This window comes from Podarcis erhardii (genome assembly GCF_964252035.2).
Source record: "Podarcis erhardii genome assembly, chromosome: 11".
NCBI classification, from domain to species: domain Eukaryota; kingdom Metazoa; phylum Chordata; class Lepidosauria; order Squamata; family Lacertidae; genus Podarcis; species Podarcis erhardii.
The window spans coordinates 30,648,504-30,670,507 of record NC_138501.1 but is presented as its reverse complement, the minus strand read 5'-3'; the positions used below and the strand labels follow the sequence as shown (position 1 = coordinate 30,670,507).

At 41.9% G+C, this 22,004-nt stretch overlaps 2 protein-coding genes across 2 annotated transcripts in view; both read right to left on the bottom strand.

Moving 5' to 3' along the window:
- Nucleotides 1–827: 827 nt before the first annotated feature.
- TMEM171 (transmembrane protein 171) lies at nt 828–11,694 on the bottom strand. Its single transcript, XM_081881126.1, is given in 6 exon segments — nt 828–1,488; nt 1,490–1,546; nt 1,550–1,582; nt 3,099–3,238; nt 3,967–4,681; nt 11,566–11,694. Coding segments are annotated over 5 exon segments (981 nt in total). The 5' UTR covers nt 4,592–4,681; nt 11,566–11,694; the 3' UTR covers nt 828–1,362.
- A 5,727-nt stretch (nt 11,695–17,421) lies between these two features.
- The window catches only part of FCHO2 (FCH and mu domain containing endocytic adaptor 2), a 70,734-nt gene continuing 66,151 nt past the window's right edge, over nt 17,422–22,004 (bottom strand). Inside the window, exons 24-26 of the mRNA XM_081881192.1 lie at nt 21,883–21,947; nt 20,458–20,622; nt 17,422–18,848 (exon numbers count right to left, since the gene is read on the bottom strand). Of these exons, the coding sequence (XP_081737318.1) occupies nt 18,826–18,848; nt 20,458–20,622; nt 21,883–21,947 (253 nt within the window). The 3' untranslated portion in view covers nt 17,422–18,825. The remainder of the gene's footprint in view (nt 18,849–20,457; nt 20,623–21,882; nt 21,948–22,004) is intronic.

Below are 22,004 nucleotides of genomic sequence, written 5' to 3'. Positions count from 1 at the left end.
TTCTGTATCCAGGGCAGCTGTCTACCAGCTCCATCTGGTACGCAGGCTGAGACCCTACCTGCCCACGGACTGTCTTGCCAGAGTGGTGCATGCTCTAGTTATCTCCCGCTTGGACTACTGCAATGCTCTATGTGGGGCTACCTTTGAAGGTGACCCGGAAACTACAACTAATCCAAAATGCGGCAGCTAGACTGCTGACTGGGGGCAGCCACCAAGACCACATAACACCGGTCTTGAAAGATCTACATTGGCTCCCAGTATGTTTCCGAGCACAATTCAAAGTGTTGGTGTTGACCTTTAAAGCCCTAAACGGCTTGGGCCCAGTATACCTGAAGGAGTGTCTCCACCCCCATCATTCTGCCCGGATGCTGAGGTCCAGTACTGAGGGCCTTCTGGCGGTTCCCTCACTACGAGAAGCAGAGCTACAGGGAACCAGGCAGAGGGCCTTCTCGGTAGTGGTGCCTGCCCTGTGGAACGCCCTCCTGTCAGATGTTAAAGAGATATACTACTACCTGACATTTAGAAAACATCTGAAGGCAGCCCTGTTCAGGGAAGTTTTTAATGTGTGACATTTTGATGTATGTTTAATCTTTGTTGGAGGCTGCCCAGAGTGGGAGGCCCAGCCAGATGGGTGAGGTACAAATAAAAAATTATTATTATTATTATTATTATTATTATTATTATTATTATTATTACGACTACTGCTACGACTACTACTACTACTAGAGTAGCAGCCATGGAGCCTGCGTAACTTGCAGTTTTGGCTCTTATTTCTATAGGCTAAAACTTGCTGTTGGTCACACCACTCAAGTGCTACAGTCACCATGTACATTGTGTCATAATGTTTAATCAACTGAAAATCTCACATGTACAATTTGTTAACATGAGGGTCAGCCCAAACACACACGCAATTTGCTCTGAGGTCTCCAGTGTCTTTACTTTTGAGTTTGTCAACAGCCAAAAAAAGAAAAAAGGAAACAGAAAGACAAAGCCACCAGATTTCCCCCTCCTTCTGCTTGATGTGTGCCACAGCACTATGTTCAGATGGTAGCTGACTTGACTTGAGACGTACATTGTTTTGGGTATTCCAGTTACATACAATGTGCCAAATGAAGAGGTGTTAAGGTGCTGGGTCCTTCGTGCCCCAAGTATTTCTCTGTAGATTGCCTTGGCTTCGTTTTCCAGTAACAGAAGTCTTGGCTTGGCAGGCCTTCTACTTTCTTGCCCGTGGAGCTTGCTGCTCTCCTTGCTGGCTCAAAGCTCCTCCATCTCTCTTACAGGCTATTTTCACCCTGTAATTTAACAGTCCTCTTTTTCTCCCCTTTTAGACACCTTCCCTCTTGAGTATTTCTTACAGCTGGTTCAAAGCGGATGCCAATGGATCATCTGGGTGATGTAAGGAGAGGAAGAAAAGACACATTCATTATTTACAGCTGCTCGTTTGCCCTTATAATTTTGAGATGGCTCAGAGGGATGAGAGAGTGTGGATTAAGTTCTCAGAAGGTGAATCACGTCCTGACATTGTATACAGTAGCTCATTCTCTCTTCAAGCAACCAGGTTTGATGCATCAGCATTCTGTGCTCTGCAAAGAAATAATGAAAGGGTACACATGTTGGCATGTTTAATCTCTCTATATTTGTTATTTCGATTTATACCCCGCCTTTCTACATATAGTACCCAAGGTGTCTAAAAGCAATGATGAGAATGTTCTATTCACCAAAGTGGTAAAATTACATCTGGCATGGATACAGCCAGTTTAATTCTAACTGGTAGAGCCAAAGAGTACTTTGCACATGGTAAATTGTTTCATATATATCCTTGCCTATGGACAATGTAGAAGTGCGAACTTCTGACAGGAAGCCAATCATGCAGTGTTATACTACAATGAAAAAGGACACAGGCACACCCTTCCCATGCCATGGTGCATGCAAATCAGTACGCAACAGCAGCACCTGTGAAAGATCTTATTTGTCAAGTAAGAAGATGCCCCAATCATGCCATGGGATGCAAAGGCTTCTTGGATTCATTTCTGGTTGATTCAGAAAAGATAGGACAAAGGCTCTGAAATGTAATGATGGAAATGATGTAATGTGAAGTGTATGTTCAGATGGAATGCCTGTGACTTGTTTAACTTGTTTATAACATTTATATTCTTCCAGGGAGCTCGCAGCAGCACAGCACTAGGGTCTGGCACCCAGGTGCTGAGAAAACCAAGAATCTGCTTATTTATTAATTAAAATATTTATAGGCGGCCCCCTCATATAAAATATCAGGTGGTATACAGCAAACTATGTAGGCGAATAAAACAAAGTATAATTTAAAAATACAAAATCATAGAAATGACTGGCTCCTCTTGAAAAGGTTTACACAACTGAATAGGCCTGCCAGCATGAAAAGGCAAACCCAAGCAACATCACCATGTACCCACCCAATCTTCTCTCCTGCGTCCCCACCCCTCATGGCTGCTTTCTAATCTAAACAAAAAAGAAGGGAAGAAGGTATTTGGAGAGCCAATTGTTGGTCTTCCATGTAAAGTTGAGTTTTAAGCACATCCATTACCCATCTTCTCTGGTAATGGATGTGCCAGTCTTCTTTGACTAGTGGGCACTGTGGGGTGTGTGGCACAACTTAAAATGGCCGCCACGTTTAAAAGACCAGAGAAAGAGCCAAGACCTCAAAATGGAGTAGGAATTCCTCCAACCCCAAGAGGGGGGAAATACCTACATAAGCCAATGCAGTGCTTGCTCACTGTGAGAACCTCTTTGTACCTTCCTTCTATTCAGAATGAAAGTAAGGGTGGATGTCCAATCCTGGCATCCAGTGAAGTAAGGGTGGATGTCCAATCCTGGCATCCAGTGAAATATGGGCCTTGTTAAGAGAGCCTACCTCTCTTGCAGTGCAGCAAACAGGAACTGAGCAGGAGCAGCAAACAGTGTCTCATGTATTGTTGTCTTCTGAAGAGATTTTTGCTGGGACCTTGTGTGGGTGCCACCTGAGGTACTGATATGCCCACTGGTGCCCACTTTGGCAACCTGTGCATTAGCCCATGTGCAAAATGCTCAAAATGCTCATTTTTTTTAAAAAAATGATCTTACCAATTAATAAAAGTGCTGTGGTACGGTGGAGGATTTTCACTTAAAGGCAAATCACTTGTTACCACGCTAGGAGTTATTGTTTGCAGTGGACAGTCAGCGAAATAAGGTGGTGGCGGTGGTGGGAATACCATTACAGTATCACCTACAAAAGAAAAATCCAACACTTTAAGGTCAAATTTATCTGCAGTTCTCTTTGGAGCAACACGCAAGATAGCCCTACTTGTGATGTGCATTTCATTAAGAATCATCACTCCCAGGCATTAGGGCATCTTCAAAGCATTTGATTAAACTCTTATCAGTCTTTCCCTACTACACTTTGTTGGAAAACAATTGCACTTTTATTAGCACGCAGAATATTGTTATTATTTATTAAATTTCCACACTGCCCTTCATCAAAGGATCACAGGCCAACTTAAAATATTTTGAAAATGCTTGGAGATTAAAGCTTTAAGATCTGCATTTGTCTAGACACACAAATGGTGTAACATCATAAACTGGAAGGTCCAAAATGCTGTTGTAGGGGCTATTGAGACAAGGGCTCTCAACACAATGTGAAGTAGTATTGCTATTATACTTTGTAAAATAGAATCCAGTTCTCTTATTAATTTCACCACTTTTCTGAGGAGTGTACTGTACTTCAAAAGCAGTCCTTGCAACTATACTTTGATTGGCAGATTCTGGAGTTTATTTTCTTACCCACCCTGACTACTTCTTCCACCATTCCCACATTCCAATTCCAAAATTCTTCCCTCCCCTCCTAATCCACCCCTCAAGTGCTGGGGAGGAATGGGGCGTCCTTGCAAGTGTCTCCTGTTGCTGACATCTAGGGACTGCCCACTTGGAGGCTTCTTGGCTGTGTCATTCACTTACCCACTGTAACTTGAAATGATTCAGGATCCAGCTGTTCTTCTTCATTGACAGAAGACTCCTGGACGAAATTTATGTTTTGTTTCTTTTTAATGTGAGCTATCACAAAGAAACACAATCCAATGAGCACAATCAAAGGTCCCATGGTCTGAACAGAATGAAATCCACAATCCTGGAGTTCAACATTAGAAGTATTGCTATGGTTAAACTGCTGGTAGCGCCAACCTGGGCTACATCCCGGAATCCAAATGCCAAGGACGCTGATTAGCATCCCACTAGTTAAAAATAAAAAACCAAAGACAAGGAACTGAGCAAACTGGCAGTTTCCTCGACAAAAAACAAACCCGTACACCTGGTCATCTTGCAATTGCACCTCTCTGAGGTAGCCTTTAGCTCTCGATTGCGCCAGAATTATACAAACTAGTCCAGTAACAGCAAGCAGAGGCCCAATGATTTTGAGGGCTCCTTTACAGTCACCAAAGGCACCACTTGGGCACGTCTGCAACACAAACATCGAAAGCAGAAATCCAGCACATAACAACGTAATGCCAAAAACGAAAAGGAAAGAGATAAGTTTCCTAGGATGTCCATTATCTCCTTCATGCATGGAACCAGGAACTGGATACATTATTATTATTATTTTTATATCCCTCTTCAAACCAAGGAATAACAAGTTTTCTTCTATGGAGATCAGAATGACATTACCACTTCAGTAGGCCTGAGAACGAAAACGAAAAGAGGACTATGATTATTAAGCCAAGGGCAACAACAGATAATTCACATATTGAGTCTGTCCCTTATTTACACCTGCTGGGTGGGAAAAGGATTGCTCCCAGGCAGAGTTGGGGATATGACATGGGAGAGGAGGAATTTAGCTGAATCCTCTGCTTGCTCAGGGAGTGGTCTTGCCTATGAGAATGCTATGTTACATCAGAATAAGAGGCAGCTCAATCTGAAAATACTTTCACTGAAGTCAGGGTAAAGCTCAATATACGAGCCCCACCTTCCCCCTCTCTGTTACCACCTCCCCACCACATACAACGGATGGCAGGAGAGTCTGACCAACTCTGCAACCAGTTGTGGCATTAACCCCAGGAGTACATAAGCTAGAATATAGTTCACATACATCAACATGTGTGGCATAGGGCTATAGCCTTCTGCTTCCATGGCTGGAGAGTTTGGAACACAACAAGTGGGAACTGTTCCCTACTAGGAACTGTGGTGAAGGAGCACACTTTGCACAAACAACAAATGATGAATAAGGCTAGTCTTCTCAGATCTTTTACAGATGCAAACAACTACCAGGAACCTCAAGCATAGGCTGCAAAGACAAGGCACCTCACACAGATAAACAAGGGGGCGGTGACTCACTAGAGAAAGAGAGCTCATATCCAGAGTTTGAACCTCTTCCATTTCTAAGGCCCCAAAGGAAGTAAAAAAAAAAGTGTGTGTCTTGAGCAACACAAAACAAAATAAAAAAATTCCTTCCAGTAGCACCTTAAAGACCAACTAAGTTAGTTCTTGGTATGAGCTTTCGTGTGCATGCACACTTCTTCAGATACACAGATGCGCACGAAAGCTCATACCAAGAACTAACTTAGTTGGTCTTTAAGGTGCTACTGGAAGGAATTTTTTTATTTTGTTTTGACTATGGCATACCAACACAGCTACCTATCTGTAACTTGAGCAACACAGTGTCTCTGAACCCTCTATGTGTACTTCCTCAGCATCTCTCACTTGGAGGTCCCTGAGTCAGTATGCAATTTGCAGTGAAGGGCTCTCAGTGAAGGGCTTGTTTACAATAGTACAAGCAAGCTCCTACCATGCCTTCACAACCTTTCCCAGCCCCAAAGGTAGGTTCTCAGGGGATCAGATTGGAAAAAAGTGTTGACTGCAAGCAATGATGGACATGTATCAGTGTTTATCACTAGCACTGAGGCAGGGCTGTTCACTTTTGTAGGTACCCCTGCTCAGATATCCACATGGTTCTCTCTTGCTGCACCAGGGATTTGAGGTTTGTTTCAATGAAGCTAGTAAATGTTGTAAACTTAATTCAGTAGAATTGAATAAACTCTCAGGGTGGCTGAAATGTAGAGAGATCGACAGGCTGTGGTGCATGGCTAGAGCAGCAGCCTACCTCAAATCTGGTGCCCTCCAGATGTTTTAGACTACAACTCCCATCAACTGGTCTTTGGCCATGCTGGAGTTGGAGTCCTAAACATCTGGAAGGAAGCAGCTTGGGGGAAGGTAGGGCTGGAGTGCTAACTCTGACTGAGGGCTGAGTTCAGATATCAATAGCTAACAAGCTCTGGGAGGCTTTATGCAATCCTTCTTAGACTAGTGTACCTCACAGGGGTGCTGTGGGGGATAAAATGGGCCAACTCCATGTAAGATGCATTGAGCATCTTGGGATATAAATGAGATAGACAAATAAAGACCATGGCAGGCAGGCAGGAAGAGGCAAGGATTTGCATGCACTTAGAAGGACAGAAGTCCAAAGTCCATTTGCAACTATTAAAACAGAAAGCAAACACTCATTTGTGTGGCTGGTCACAACACAAGTTAAATTGCAAACCTTCACACCTGTAAAAATGTAATTATGATTGCAATGATTCCTTGTAAGGAAATAAAGGACTGAAGAGAGACCATGAAGAAAAATGCAGTTTGCTTCCTAGCCCCAAACCCACATTGTGCACAAAACAGGCCAGGATTTTACTCCTCAATGTGATATACATGATCCAGAGGGGATGAAATAGCAGGTCCCCATCTTCCCCAGCACTTTATCCTAGCTGGATTGCATAAGAGGGCTTATTCCATGTGATCAGCTTCAGCTCATAAGGCAACCACTTCAACCCTGCTCTTATCTCTAGGCACCTGCCCTCAATAAAGGAGAGAAATGACAACACTCTGGCATCATGCAAGACATGTTGAATTATAAACCAAATGGTTCCACCTGTCTGAGACATATTGGGGAACAGCACAGACTAGCCAAAATATCCCAGTCCGCTGTGTCGATACAAGTAAAAGACTCCTTCCAGGAACACCAACACGGGGGGCGGAGCTTAACAAGTCACATGGTGCTTTGTTTAAGGATGTTGGGAATTGCAGCTCTGTAAGGGGTAACCTACAGTTCCCAGGATTCCCTGCAGGAACTAATGTTTTTTACATGTATGGTGTGTATGAAGCCTTTGCTACAGCTCAACAGGTCTGGATCTGTCCAGTGTTCATATGAGAAACTGTCCGATAAGCCCCTTGTAGGCTAATATAAGCTTCTTGAAGTGATAAATTAGGCAATGAACATTGCTGTAGGGTAAGGTAATTAATGCTGTGTACACATTCCTGTTTAGTCTGTATCCAGTGCACCCCCACTGCAGCCTAGGAAGCAGTGTACACCCAATGTTAACTCACATCTTTCCTGTATCTATCCTGTAATTTCTTAAGAAATGCTGTGCTTTGATCATGTGTATTTTTCTCCAAACCAGCTTCGACCCAAATGGGAAAAAGAACAACTTAGCTGTGTTTTAAGCCCATAATGCATAAAACACCTAAAAGCTATACACTGTGAAGAATTTACATCTTTCCCCTTGCAAGGGGCTCTGTAAGATTTTCATAACGCAACGACAGCTCTTTTACTCCATCACAAGGGAACAGCATCCCTGGTCCCTATTGTGGGGTTATTGAAAAGAATGGAACACTTAGAGGAGTATGAGCTTTTACGTATTTAAGAGAATTCGTATGCCACTTAATTGTAAATAGAACCTCTAAACGGTTTGCAGAGGTTTTACACGTGTAGAATAATTGTGCTCAAGATGGGATACAGGAATGTGCCTGAACTCTCTGATTATCCGTGTGCAGAACGGGGTGGGCAGAGAGAGAAAAAGCAACATACACATCTTGTGCAGTTTAGTTTGGCATTGCAGATCCTCAGGTGTGCCAAAGGGCAGCATGGCCTTTAAGCCCCTAAAGACACTGCAACGAAAAGCGCCCCACTCACAGATAGGAGGCTTGTGCATGGAGGTTTTTCCAGAAGTGATTTCTTTCTACGTTTGGTAAATTTATAGCATCAAACTGGAAGCAGAGTAAAGCCTTCCATAAACAAAGCTTCATACTTCCCTGCTAAAACATTATAGAAAGTCATAAGACCAGGACAAATGGAAATAATTTGAAATGATATAAAGTCTACATAAAAGAAAAATATGGACGTCTTTATTGCTGTTTTAGAGGAAGTGTCCTTTCCTCACCAATCTTGTAGCAATGTAATTTAGCAGACACAAATATATATAAAAGGGAAGGCGGACATATTTTTTTAATTCTTTCAATACCACAAAATAATGAACACAAAGAACTCTCTGTTGTGGGTTTCACATTGGGGAATCTAGCGCCTATGCTAGAAAATTTATATAGTTTCATTTTCAATGAACTTTAATCTGTAAAACTAAGAAAGTTCTACCATAACACATTAAGAGTGCCTATTTGGTTTTTGATGAAGTCATCAAAGCTTGCCATCCCCACAACCCCCACATTGTCTCAATGTAGAATGTGCCAACTGTACAATTTGAAGATGTGGCATTTATGTGCTACCCAAATTTACCCATGAACTGCAGCAAAGGAGAGAGGAAACTAGGATTCGAAGTATTAGTGAACCTAAGGTCATATGCCATGGGAATTATGAAGTCAAAACAGTAGAAAAGATCATGATGTACACTGTGGCTCCAACCCAATGTGTATTTACTCAAGAGTAACTCCATGAGACTTTGGAGTAAACATGAACAGGATTCAGTAGAAACCTCTGAATTAACTAATCTATCTGAATTAAATTCCTGACGCTTAACAGACACTAACACAGAATCAGCTAAAATGTGTTGTGATTAAATCCTGTTTAAAGCCAACTCAACAGATGTAATGACTGACCAGAACTCCAAGGGATTTCACCGTCACTTAACAGTGAGCTTTGCTCCCATACATTTCAGAAGTAAGAGGCTTGCTCTCAAGTAATTGGGTACAGGACAGCAACCCAAGTGTAGCTGGATCTGGGTTAGAATACGAGATACCTGCCACCTGCAGACTCCCACTGAAAACTAAGGAAACTAAAACTTTATTGAATTAGGAGCTTTAACTGGATAACTAATAATAATCTTAACAAAACAAATTCCTTCCAGTAGCACCTTAAAGACCAACTAAGTCAGTTCTTGGTATGAGCTTTCGTGTGCATGTACACTTCTTCAGATACACTCCTTGGTATGAGCTTTCGTGTGCATGCACACTTCAGTGTATCTGAAGAAGTGTGCATGCACACGAAAGCTCATACCAAGAACTGACTTAGTTGGTCTTTAAGGTGCTACTGGAAGGAATTTGTTTTGTTTTGACTATGGCAGACCAACACGGCTACCTATCTGTAACTAATAATAATCTTGTGTGTGTTTATAAAGTGGAGTTTTTAGTTTGTTAAAACTTGCTGAAGCTTTAGGGTTGCTGCCCCTTTGTAAACCAAAACCAAAACCAAAACACAACACCCTGTTGAGAAAGAATCATAGTTCAGTGGAAGAGCACATGCTGTGCATGCAGGTAGTCTCAGGTTCACCCCCTGGCATCTCCCAATACGGTGGAGGAAAGACTCCTAACTAAAACCCTTGAGAGCCACTACTAGTCAGAGTAAACAATACTGAGCTAGAGGGACAGGTAGTCTGACTCAACTCACAGCAACTTCCTATGTTCCTAACAATACAGTGAGATGTGAGGTCCTCATTGCATCAAAAAATAAGGACAAAGAAATGAATAATGGGCTTCTAACTACAACACAAGCAGGAGATTGCATATGACATGTACTGCGTGGCTTGCAATATATGCAGTTATCTATGCTAAAGGCTGATAGCATTAAAAGCTAGAAATTATTCAAAATCAAGAGTAGCTCTGGATGTTAATAGATTGCTGCCAGACAGATGCACAAGTGACTTTTTTCATTCAATATAGATGTTTATTGATAATGACTGAAGAAAAGATAAACACATGAGGAACACGTAGCTCATAGACAAGGGGTGAAGAGTCTTCAGCCTTCCAGTTGTTGTTGGACTTTGACTCCCTTCGGCCCCAGCGAGCACAGCCAAGGGCAAAGGATGATGGGAGTTGCTGTCCAATAACATCAGGAGAGTCACTAGTTGCCTGCCAGAGATGCATATAAAAGTATGCCTTAGCAAGCAGCCATGCACAAGTGCACCTTTGAAACTTATAAGAAAAGATTAGGGTACATATGGCTGGAAGCACTTCTGCAGTTAAATCTGAAGCTATTTTTTGTAATCAAATAGGCACATTTGTTAAAGTATTGAATTGCATTTGGGAGACCTGGTTCAAATATCCGCTCAGCTGTGACCTTCGGCCAGTCACTGAGTCTCAGCCTAACCAACTTGCAAGGTTGTTGTGCAGATAAAATGCAGAAGTGGGTGCTCCTTGGAGGAAAGGCAGGAGATAAATGAAATATTAGTCTTTTTTTTAATGCTGAGTCAACAGGAGCAAAACACCCCTAAAGGATCTGTTGACATGCCCCTACTGAAGAATGAGTTCAGCAATGACTTTGATACATTCTTTTCTGCAAGTATGCATATTTCCCCATTTAGATCTCTAACTTTTTTTACACAGTTTGCATGCATCCCCTTTCCCCATAACAAAACATTAAGAATGCCAAAACTCATTGTGTGCAGTGTTTGTGTGCAGTGTTTGTGTGCAGTAAGACAATAAATGTTGTGTCATCCAACTACAGTTAGCAGGTACCGAAGGGAATATACTAATCCGATCTGGCGCCAGCAACCTGTACACACAGACATGGTTGCTCCTGGGTGTTCTTGGTTCAGCAGTAAAGTTAAGGGCAGAGAGCATGACCTGTAAAAAGGAGACAGCATAGGAACATAGGAAGTTGCCTGATACAGAGGCAGAGCAATGGTCCATCGCTACTGACTGACCGGCAGCTGCTCTCTACGGTTTGAGACAGGACATGACTTTCCCAGCCCAGCAGATGTTCTACCACTAAGCTGCGGCCCCACTGCATGGGGCAAGAGCGCCCATTCCTCCGCGTGAAGAGCGGCGACCCCTTGCACCCCACGAGGACACCCTGCAACCCAGGCCTGAGAAATGAAACGAGTCAAAAGCGCGGCCTTTTTCCAAGGACACACCTGGCGGGCAAGCGCCCAGCCCGAGACACACAAGCGCTTGTACGCACGCCATGTCCACCCCCGTGATGGTCGGCACGTACCAACCCCCCCCCCACCACCTTAAACGCCACCCAGAGGCGTGCGGTAGCATGGCAGGAAGCTGTGAGGGGGGAGAGAGAAAAGCTGCAATGCCCTGAGGATGGGGAAAGCGTCGGCCCTCGCCTAATGCACCGGAGGAAGGCGGGTGGGCTGTTGTTTTCCTCCCCAGAGGCGGGAAAGCTCCAGCCTCTCATTGGCGCTCTGGGGGGAAGGGAGCCTCTCTTTCGCCTCCTGCACCTCGGCCCCAGCCGCCATTCCTGCCACGGCACCCAGGATAGGCTCCCCCCCCTTCGCCTCTCTTCCCCCCTCCGCCTCTTGACCCGAGAGAGGTTGCGGGCGGCACAAGAAGCGCGGCGAATACCTCCAAGCAGAGCGGCTCGAGGAGCGCCGCTTTCTCTTCGCTGGGGGGCGCGGAGTGAGGCGCTGCGCCGCTGGCCGACCGCCGGGCCGCCTCCCTTCGGCGTCGGGGGTTGACGTCGCTGGGTTGGGGCCGCCCGGAGTGACCTTGAGCGGGAGCCGCGCGGTGATTTTCCCCCTCTTTCCCTTCGGTCTCCGCTTCTGAAGGGAAAGAGAGGATTCTTTACCCGGCCAGCGCGCCGTCCTGTGCGAGGCAAGCGCGCCCTCTGGGGTGGAGAAGCAGCCCCCTCAGCAGCGGGCGGGGAGGCGCGCCTGCGTCCGCCAAGCGGAGGGCGGCGACTGGGCAGGGAAAGTGCCTGAGGGCTGGGAGAGCAGGAATGGGGGGACTCTGTGGCTGCCCGGAGGGGTCCGTCCTGCTAGGGCAAAGAAAGAAAGTAGGCTTTTAAATTAGCAGGACGCTCAAGGAACAGAAACCCTTCTAGTCCGCAGGTGCAAGCCGACTATTTCATTGCCAGGGAGAATAAAGCTGCCACCGAAATAAATAAAAAATACACCCCAAGTCTTTTAGATAATTTTGGATATATTCAATCCAATAAGAAAGGACCATGCAGGAAGAAGCCAAGCTTCAACTTGCCATTTTTCCGTCTTGGGTTCTCTGTGGCAAACAGGCACATTTCATACTGTCACATTTTAAACGGCTGCAGGTTCACCAGAAAATGTGTAGTGGAAAAGACATTGGCCCTGGAGCTCCAGAAAATTAATTACCATCTAAGAGTTTATTGTGGAATCGGTATTGCTCCCACCTCAAGTCAAGCACATCCTGGTCAAAATTCCAGCTCCTACTTTTTTAACAGCAGGAAGTTTGTGATCTACAACCACTCCTTAGTGCCTTCTGTCTTTTGTCATGTGTGATTACATTTTGGTGGGTGATAGGTATCTTTGCGCCCCTTTCCATTTGCTCTGCATCAGAGTACAACTCAGCCATTTGGTTCTACAGACCCCAACACAAAAGGAAACCTCCAGTATAACCACCATGAAGCTGGGTGTTTAAGGGAGATAATATTTCCTTTTGCACACTTCTTGGTAATTAATTTTTAAAAGTATGCACACTCTGGTTCAGAACTACATGCATGTCCAGCATGGGAAAAGGTAACAAAAGTCAAGAGAGGAGTGTGAGAGAGGAAGGACAGAAAAACAGGGCAGGTACATTCTATCAAGCTCTGCTTGATGGTATGGATGGCAGAACAGCAATGAATATTGAATGAAAAATAAATGCATGGAAGCTAATGTATCAGATGTATACAGAGAAAAATCAAATCAGAATGACACATTTCCAATATGAAGTTCTTCTGTGGAAGCATCCTAAGTACAGTGGTAGTAGTAGTAGTAGTAGTAGTAATAATAATAATAATAATAATAATAATTTAGTCTAATACCACCTCTGAATCTTTTCAGGATTGTTTCCGTTTGTTAACCCACATCCAGCTTCTAAACACAGGCCCAGCACCTCAGCTGCCTTTCCTGATTCAGATGGAACAGTTAGTTGTCCTTCACATACTGATGACACTTCACTTCAAATGACAGTTCCCATGGGCTTCGTATAGATGTTAAATAGCATGGGGAACAAGATGGAACCCTGCAGGAGACCACAGGAAAACTGCCATTGCCTTGAACAGTGCCCCCCCCACTTTCTGGAAATAATTGTGGAGGTAGGAGTAGAACAATTTAAGTACAGTACCCCTAGTTCTCATGTTGAGCCCCTCCAGAAGGATATCATAGTATTTAATGGTATCAAAAGCCTCTGCAAAATCAAGAAGAATGAGCAAGGCTACATGCCTTCCTTCCATCTCTATCCTGACAAATGTAATTAACTAGGGTGACAGACCAGCTATGGGTGCTACATAGGGTGCTATGACCTGTCCTAAAGCTAGACGGAGATGGATCCAGACATTACGACTCCTCCACGTATCCCTGAAGCTGGACTGCCATCATCCTTTCCAACACCTTTCACTTAATGGGTATATTTGTCATTGGGTGGTAATTCTTTAACAGTTCATGGTTCAAGGGTGTCCTCTTAAGATGGCAGTCCACTCTCCAGTAATTGTACATTTAGATGGTCTACATTTGCCAGCTTGCAACTAAGGGTTCATTCTTACATTGTAGTGATAGTATAGCTGCCACTGAGATCACAAATGGCTCCTAACCAAACGGGCAGCTATTTTAAGAAGCGGTACATCGACCCAGTCTACTGTGGTAGGATCCAGCCAAGTGTAGGATTTTTACTACAGTAATTTATGATGGGTTCAATGAAATGTTTATCCTGTTTTGCAGGCGATTTTAACCAAGCTAGGAAGATCTGAATTCGGAACACTTTGCTGGTATGGTTGAACTCATTCTAGCAAATAAATAAAATGTTTCATGCAAAAAGTATTTTAGATTAGAAACTTGCACTCTCACGTTCATGGAGGTAGCCACGCCAGAATAGTTGGCATAGCTAACCTGTGGCACTCCAAATGCTGCTGACTACAGCTCCCATAATTTCTGGCCTTTTGCCATGCTGCCTGGAGTTGATGGGAGCTAGAGTCCAACAGGGTTTGGAGGACCTCAGGTTAGCAACTGCTGCCATGTAAAATTGGCTCCTCATTGCATAAAAAACAAACATACAGGTGATGTAGACAACAAAGTTTATAAGCTCCCAGTTTAACCAGATCAGGTCTTCCACTTTTAAGTCGCTTTGGAAACAAAGTTTTATACATTGTATAAACAGGCCCTGCCACATATTCTTTTGATGACAGTTTAGCTAACTGGCCAGGTGACCTGACCATGAAAGGAGATATGCCTACCCTATGCAAATACAGTCAAACCTCCGTTTACGTAACCCTCTGGTTACATAAACTTCAGAATGCGAGCACGACAAACCCAGAAGTCTTTTACCGGCTTTCACCCCACGCACATGCGCAAAAGTGCTCCTCACGTTGTGGAAAACTCTGGATCCGACCGGACCTCCGGAATGGATCTTGTTGCCGACCAGAGGTACCACTGTACTGTCCCCATTGTTTGAGCAAACACCAAATAACTAAAATAAACCTGGATGGTGAAAGTATGTTGCCTCTGTGAGGTTACTTCTGGTTTATCACCAGAGACACAAAAGAAAGGACTTGACACTTTAACATGGCAGGAATACAAACTGCAGAAACAGTGTATTTGGCACTGGAATAGATGTAGATAAGAAAATACAGACTTTGAAATTCTTGAGTGAAGCCTGTTGGCTCTTGCTCTCAAATAATGTATACTGTATACACTATCACAGCTAAAAGACAAGGTAGGACACTTAACAGAGTACTTCAACTCTGGCGTCACAAACTTTGAATCAAAATAATTTATAATAAAGCTAGTAATGCAGAAAATCAAAACAAAGTCCATTTGTGACGGTAGTTGTTACGGTGCCCTTATGGTAGTTGTTGCAGCTGATATTGATGTTTAAGAGGATATATTATCTAATAGTTATCAGTGTTGCCCTAAAATGTGGATATATATTTTTTACTGTATTTTTGCATTAGATTTTTATTGGTGATATTCTTAGGTTGTAAAATGTTTAGATAGTTTCTTTAAAATGTGAAGTGGTATATAAACTACATAGCCCAAGGATTCTGAAGAAAAAGAACTTGCTTTCTAGATCCAGTCAATCATAAGTCTTGCTGGTTCAATGGGACTTCCTCCAAAAGAAATCTGCAGAATGGCAGTCTTACTGCCTCTTTGGGAATTACTCAGTATGGTGGCTTGTCATAGCAGTGGAGCAGATAAATCATCCTTCTTCCTGCCCGACTTCTCCAAGTGGTGAGCACCAGTAATGGTGCTGGCCTGTGAAAGCACACAAAGTTTCCATCTAATTCCTCCCCTTACTAATGGGAAGGGGAAGAAAATAGCAGGGACCCATTTAGGAGAAGGAAGAGGAATGCTGTCTTTAAGATCAGGGCACATTTAAAACTGATGATGGGATCCCGTTGCTTCCTTCTGCCAAATCCCTTGAGTTTTTAAAAACAAAAATGGTACAAAGATCCCATGAAGTTTTTCTGTCCAATGACCCCCTACAGAAAAATAGAACCATCTGCCCATAGGAGGCTGCTAGGTAGCATTTAGGTATCATTTAAAAGAAAAGGAAAAAACCCCTATTGTACCACATGCTTTAATAAAATACAAACATGTTAAAAGTATTTCCTTTGTTTGAAAAACCAACACATTTTCTGAGAAGACTGTCCTTGACCTGAGATAGCATATAAACAGCAGAGTCAATTTATAAGTTATATATTATATGTTTATTATGGGGTGCAATATTTTTTACATTTTGTGAAAGATCAGATGTATTTACAATTTTTCTAGGAGATTTATATTGCTCTAATTTACAGTTCATACAAACCTAAAACCCTTTAGAGTTGTGTTTACAAATTCTCTCAAGAGGCAGCTATAAAACGGATCACTTTTATAAAGAAGCAAGATCCAGCTTGCTACATGCAGTTTTTCAGATATTTGTGGTTTTATACAATTTCTAGAGTTCTTTACAAATATGCTAATAAACTTGTATGGCTTCAAAATTGTAACCTGCACTCTTTGCAAATGTATGTTTGAGAACACTTGGTATTAAGGCTAGATTAAAAGTGCTGAAACTTAGCTTTTGCACAAATTTAGAAATAATACATGATTAATAATGAAAAACAAAATAAACTGAATTTCAATAGTAAGGATTAAACTGTTCAAGCAGTTTTGATTGCATTAGCAGATTACAATTAATATTCTGGTAAAAGACTGTACCTTTTGAAATGCCAATTTATGCCAATTTTAGTTTAAAAATTCTAGTAATAATTCAGTAAAGACTAACATTTTTAAATATGAAAATCCAATATATATTGCTGCAATGAAATCCCAGTTAAGATTTGATAAAACAATCAAAATGTTTTAAAAGCAAACTAATTCGCTATAAATCTTTTGACTGCAACCCTACACTTAGTTATGAATGTATAAAATATGACTAGGCCAAAATATTCAGCCCAGAGTTTTTTCAGCATTTTGGAGGCAGGGCAGTGGGGGACGACTCCCAACCAAGATTAATCTGGTCTTCAGAGAATGGCTGAAATCAAATAATCTTGGGTATGTGGTGCGGGATTACCGTTAAAGGGAAGGTGGCATTTTTATTTTTATTTTAAAGGGGGGAAGCTTTGCTGCCAGTTCAAGAGGCAACTGGGTTGCCTTCAGCAGCTTGGCAGCCTTCCCTTTGAAATTAGGGACAGAACACCCCATGGAAACTCTGCTGTATCATTGACCAATGGTGACAGACACCTCTTTTCCTTCCAAGAGTGCTGCTGGGAACAACACTATGTCATGACAGTGTGTCATTCTTACAGGACATTCTGTTTCTAATTTCAAAAGGAACACTGCTCAGGGTAACACCACTTGAAATGGCAGTAAACAGTTTATTTTTCTGTTTGTTAAAAATGAAAAAAACCTTCAGCCACTTTGTAACGCAAGCCCATCCTCCAGCCAGAAGTTCCTAAATTTTGTTCCTGTCTCCCCAAAATCTCTGATATTCTGTCTCCTTTTGCAGGAGATTAAAGTGGGGGAGAGGGGAGGACAGGATACTTGGCTCAGCTTGAATATAAATTCCTTTGAAATCTATGTAACATGTGCATTTGCCACTAGTTGCAGCCTTTATAGTGTGTTCCCATTCTCCAAAATTTGTGGCTAAGAGCATTATGTATCTACATTTTATATATAAAGCTGACTGGTCAATCCAATACTGATTTTATAAGCATTTTTATATTTAATTATTTCCCCCCTAGACACTGCAATTCAGAAGTGCACAGAATTCCATACCCCCTTAACTTTTTATTTCAGGATTTAACAAGTTCTTAACAACACAATACATAGCAAGCTTTAAAAGTATGAATTTGTGCTAAAAATGATCCCACTAGATCACTTCTGTTGATGTTTAGAGCCACTGTGTTTAAAAAGTGATGAATCCAAACATTCAAATGCTAAGTTTATCAATTTTTAAGTTTATCAATTTTGTTGAAATTAGCATGAATGACAATTTTTGTTCTGCTCAAAATAAACATTGAAAAATATTACTTCTCTAAAGCTACTACATTTACATTCATGTCACCTTTGAAAGCACTTGAAACTTCAAAACTTTATAGTTAGCAAAAGGGAATGCTATAATTATTCTTGTATAAATTGTTTTAAACTTATTTAACACACCTTCAGAATTTTACACATCTTTGGTGATACTGAAGTTTAATTTTGATATCAAGTTGTTTTTCTGTGAATATATAAAAGTCAAGCAGTTCCCTTTATAGTGGCTGCATTTATTGCATTCAACCCACAAGGAAGCAATGTAATATTTTAGCGGCTGTTTTAGAGTTATTTGAAGTTTCCCTTCCAAATCCCTGCTTTAGGGAATTATGTAGTTGTACATATTACACAGAAAAAACATCAGCTTTTCTGTATGGAAGATCTAGACATTGAAAAAAAGAAATGAGGCATATAGACATTTTGATAGGCACAGTTTTAAAAAGGCACAAATGTTACACATTCCATATAAAAATAAATTAATCTACAGCATTAATTAAAAATTACAACTCCCATAAAGTTAACTAATGGCAGAAGTAAATATCTGTTGTCTGTTGCAATTTTTTAAAAAAACATTGCACTTTACATTTTTAAAACCATCTTTTATAAAATAATATACACTTAATTATATATGGTATATGAAAATCAAGTTATTTTGTATACGTATCTCTAACCAGATATGGCACATGAATATACAAGAATGAAACAAAAATTACTTTGCCACTTTTTTAAATGAAATGGCAATATTGAAACTGAAAAAAGTATACTTCAGTAATATTTATAGAAAGCTAAAATAATGTGGTTGCTTTTGGTATCACAAAGCACCACACCTTTTAAATACCAGAAATGACTACTATTTTGGCTTTGAGGCTACATAAGTATTAAGCATTTGCGTAATCTTGTTTCCCAGTATTTTAGCTGGCCACCTACAGATAGTGTTGGAGTTCACTTCAGTGCTAATAAAATAGAGAGTTTGTTTTAAATGACTTATTTTGGAAAGTGCATTTTTGTTGGATATAAGACTCAAAAACTAAGCAACACATTTTTAAAAAAATAAATGCATGTTAAAATAGTGTTGGAAAGGTAGTAAAATAGTGAATTTCTATTCATTGAGAGAACTCATTTCCCCCACACTGGCTCATCAGCAATCTGCCATATATCGACCTGAAAGACAGAAAAAGCTTTTGTAGTTAATACCTTTTCAATAAAGTGAAAAACAGTTACACTAATTATTTACAAACGATTTTCTTCTATTTAAAGATAACAACTAAGATCCACTTGTCACATACAAAACAGCCCTATTTGCTAAAGCTGCTAAAATATGCTAGCTCTATAAAAGACAATGCTGTAGACTGTGCAGGCGATTCATTAATGTGACTTATTGTAAATTGATGTATATCTCTGTATTTCTTTTAACAGGTTTTAATTGACTTGTGGATCTATAATTGAATTTGTAATGGCTTTTAGTCAAACACAATAAATGATTTATTGATTCTTGAACTAAGGCTATATTTTTAAATTACCGTATTTTGCCGTGTAATGGTCACATTTTTTGTACCAATTTTTCCCTTCCAAAAAGGGGGATGTGTCCATTACGAGGTGAATTATGGTAAGAAGCAACAACATGCTATGGACTCCGGTTTTCTTAACAGGGCACTGTTGCAATACAAACCAAAAGGCACAGACTTCACCCTTTCCGCTGGATTTTGCCTTCTCCCAGCGCGGAGCTCTGTTGGGAGAGGTGGCGGCTTCAGTCATTGTTAAGAGTTCTTTCTTCCTGGGTCTCTCAAGGCTATTCACTCGTGCAGAGGCGGAGGAAGGTGGTGGATGGGCAGTGGAGATGTTTGCCCGCCTGCTGCTTCCCCTTCTTGGCAAGTCCAAGGTGGCGGCACTAGTGGCGGTGGCAGCAGTAGCAGCCCGGGCCTGGCTTTGCCTTGCCTTGCCTTGCCTTGTCTCCTCTAGCTGGCAAGCCAGTGAGGGCCTGGACTGCGGCCCTCACTGCCTCAGGAGCCCCCTGTGCCTACTCCCAGCTTGCCTCAGAATTACCTCTGCAACTATTGCGCAGGGAATGCTCTGGGACCAATTTTGGGGTCCAAAAAAGGGGTGTGTGACTATTACATGGTGGCGACTCGTATGCAGTGAAATACAGTATGCTTTCACATTTCCACTGGCATAGGTTTCTGTGCTCTGGTGACACAAGCTCCACTCTTCTCCCCAAACCTGGAACTTCAACCAAAGCAGCAAGTCTTTTGCCAGCCTTACTTACAGGAAAGGCAAAGAGGGAGCAAGCCAACAAGGGGGAGAGACAGGGACAGGCAATCATAATTTCTGGTTGGCTAACACAGCCAGCCAAAAATGGTGGCACTGTTTTCAATGTTTGAATTGTATATGTTAGAGCACTCAGTTGCTTATATTCCAAGATGTCAAGTCAGTACAGAACTTTGGTTTTTTCCACACACTTTTCTCAACAGATATGTTTGCAGAACATACACTGGTATTTGCCATTGTAAATGTTGTAAAATGTGAAGGGGAGATTTGTGTCAAAGCACTGTGACTGACAGGGGAAACTCTCCTGAGTCTACTACATTACAGAAAAACGTTTTCCCTTTGCACTCATGGTTCTGAGTGTAGCAGAACCACAGTGAGTCACAGTGTACTTTCAGGAGGTATGTTTGACTTCCATGCAAGGGCAAACTGGTACTGCATTAACCACATCCCACTGATGATTTAAAAAAGTAAGAAATGTATGCCCTATTATGATTATGCTTCTTACCAGTGGCAAATCTCTTCTTAAGTAGGGAAAGCCGATAGCCAGTGCCTACTAGTTCAACGTCTACTCCTGAAAGTGTGCTTCCTTCACTGATAAATTGCACTGCAAGTGTTGCTGGCTTACTGGGTCCTTCTGAAAGGTCAAATTTGGCTCTGAGGGAGCCAGAGCCTATTCAGGGGAAAAACACACACAAAGTGAATAATAATTAAGGACTTGGTTTGTAATGCAACATTTAGCTGGATGGGAAATAATTTGGAGGATACCTTGATAAGTCAATAATACAGGCATGTACATTTCAGCACATAAAAAGTCAACAGCTACAGTGGGGAACCTTCAGTCCATGGACCTATTTAGGCCCAGTAGGACTTCTAATCTGGCTTGCAATGGCATTTCCCTCAAACCACATCCACTTGCTCTACATCTGATGTAATGTGATGTCAAATGTGGGATGGTTAAGACACAGCTGCAAAGGAGCAACTGGGAATTTAAGCTTCCAGTTGGCACTTGGGGCTCACTGACTGCACTGATCAGCTGACCTAGGTCCAGGTAGTGTGGTAGAAGGACTAGAGGAGGAAGTGACCACATTTTCACACCCTGCGCTTGCACACTCACTCATTTAAACTTATCCATGGTTTCCTTTCATTGAGTTTAGGATAAATAGGCAAAACCACTATTTCTCATTGCTATTTTGATGATCAAAGCGACAGCCTATAATATCCAAGGCCAACTTTAAAACTGCAAATATATAGTTGAATTTATTTTTGAAGGTAAATCAGAAAAGTGCCTTTCGAACAAAAGAGATACATTTTGAACAAAAGAAATACATTAAAAGGTAAAAGGACCCCTGACCGTTAAGTCCAGTTGCGGATGGCTCTGGGGTTGCAGTGCTCATCTCACTCTATAGGCCGAGGAAGCCGGTGTTTGTCCACAGACAGCTTTCCGGGTCATGTGGCCAGCATGACTAAGCCGCTTCTGGCAAACCAGAGCAGCACACAGAAACGCCGTTTACCTTCCCACCGGAGCGGCACCTATTTATCTATTTGTACTTTGACGTGCTTTCGAACTGCTAGGTTGGCAGGAGCTGGGACCGAGCAACGGGAGCTCACCCCGTCACGGGGATTCAAACAGCCGACCTTCTGATCGGAAAGCCCAAGAGGCTCAGTGGTTTAGACCACAACGTCACCCGCATCGCAGAAATACATTAGTAGGCATCTTTTTCCACCTGAAGCCCCCCCCCCAAGACATGTAAATACACTGATATAAATATATAATACATATAAAAATGTGGAAAATGTATAAAATTATCTATATACCAGACACACCATTAAGTGTGCATCACTTTTCCACTGCTTACTTGTTAAATTTGAAATAAAGATAAACAAGAAATATATACTGGTTAACTTTAATTTTTTAAAAATACTTTCTTACCTCCATTTTCTGATTTTTCTGAAATACTAGATAATTTCCATAAAGCTTTCATCTGCTCTGAATTCCTGTTAAGAAGTAAAGTCTGGTTAATGGACTGCAGCCTAATGGCAAATTTTTATAGA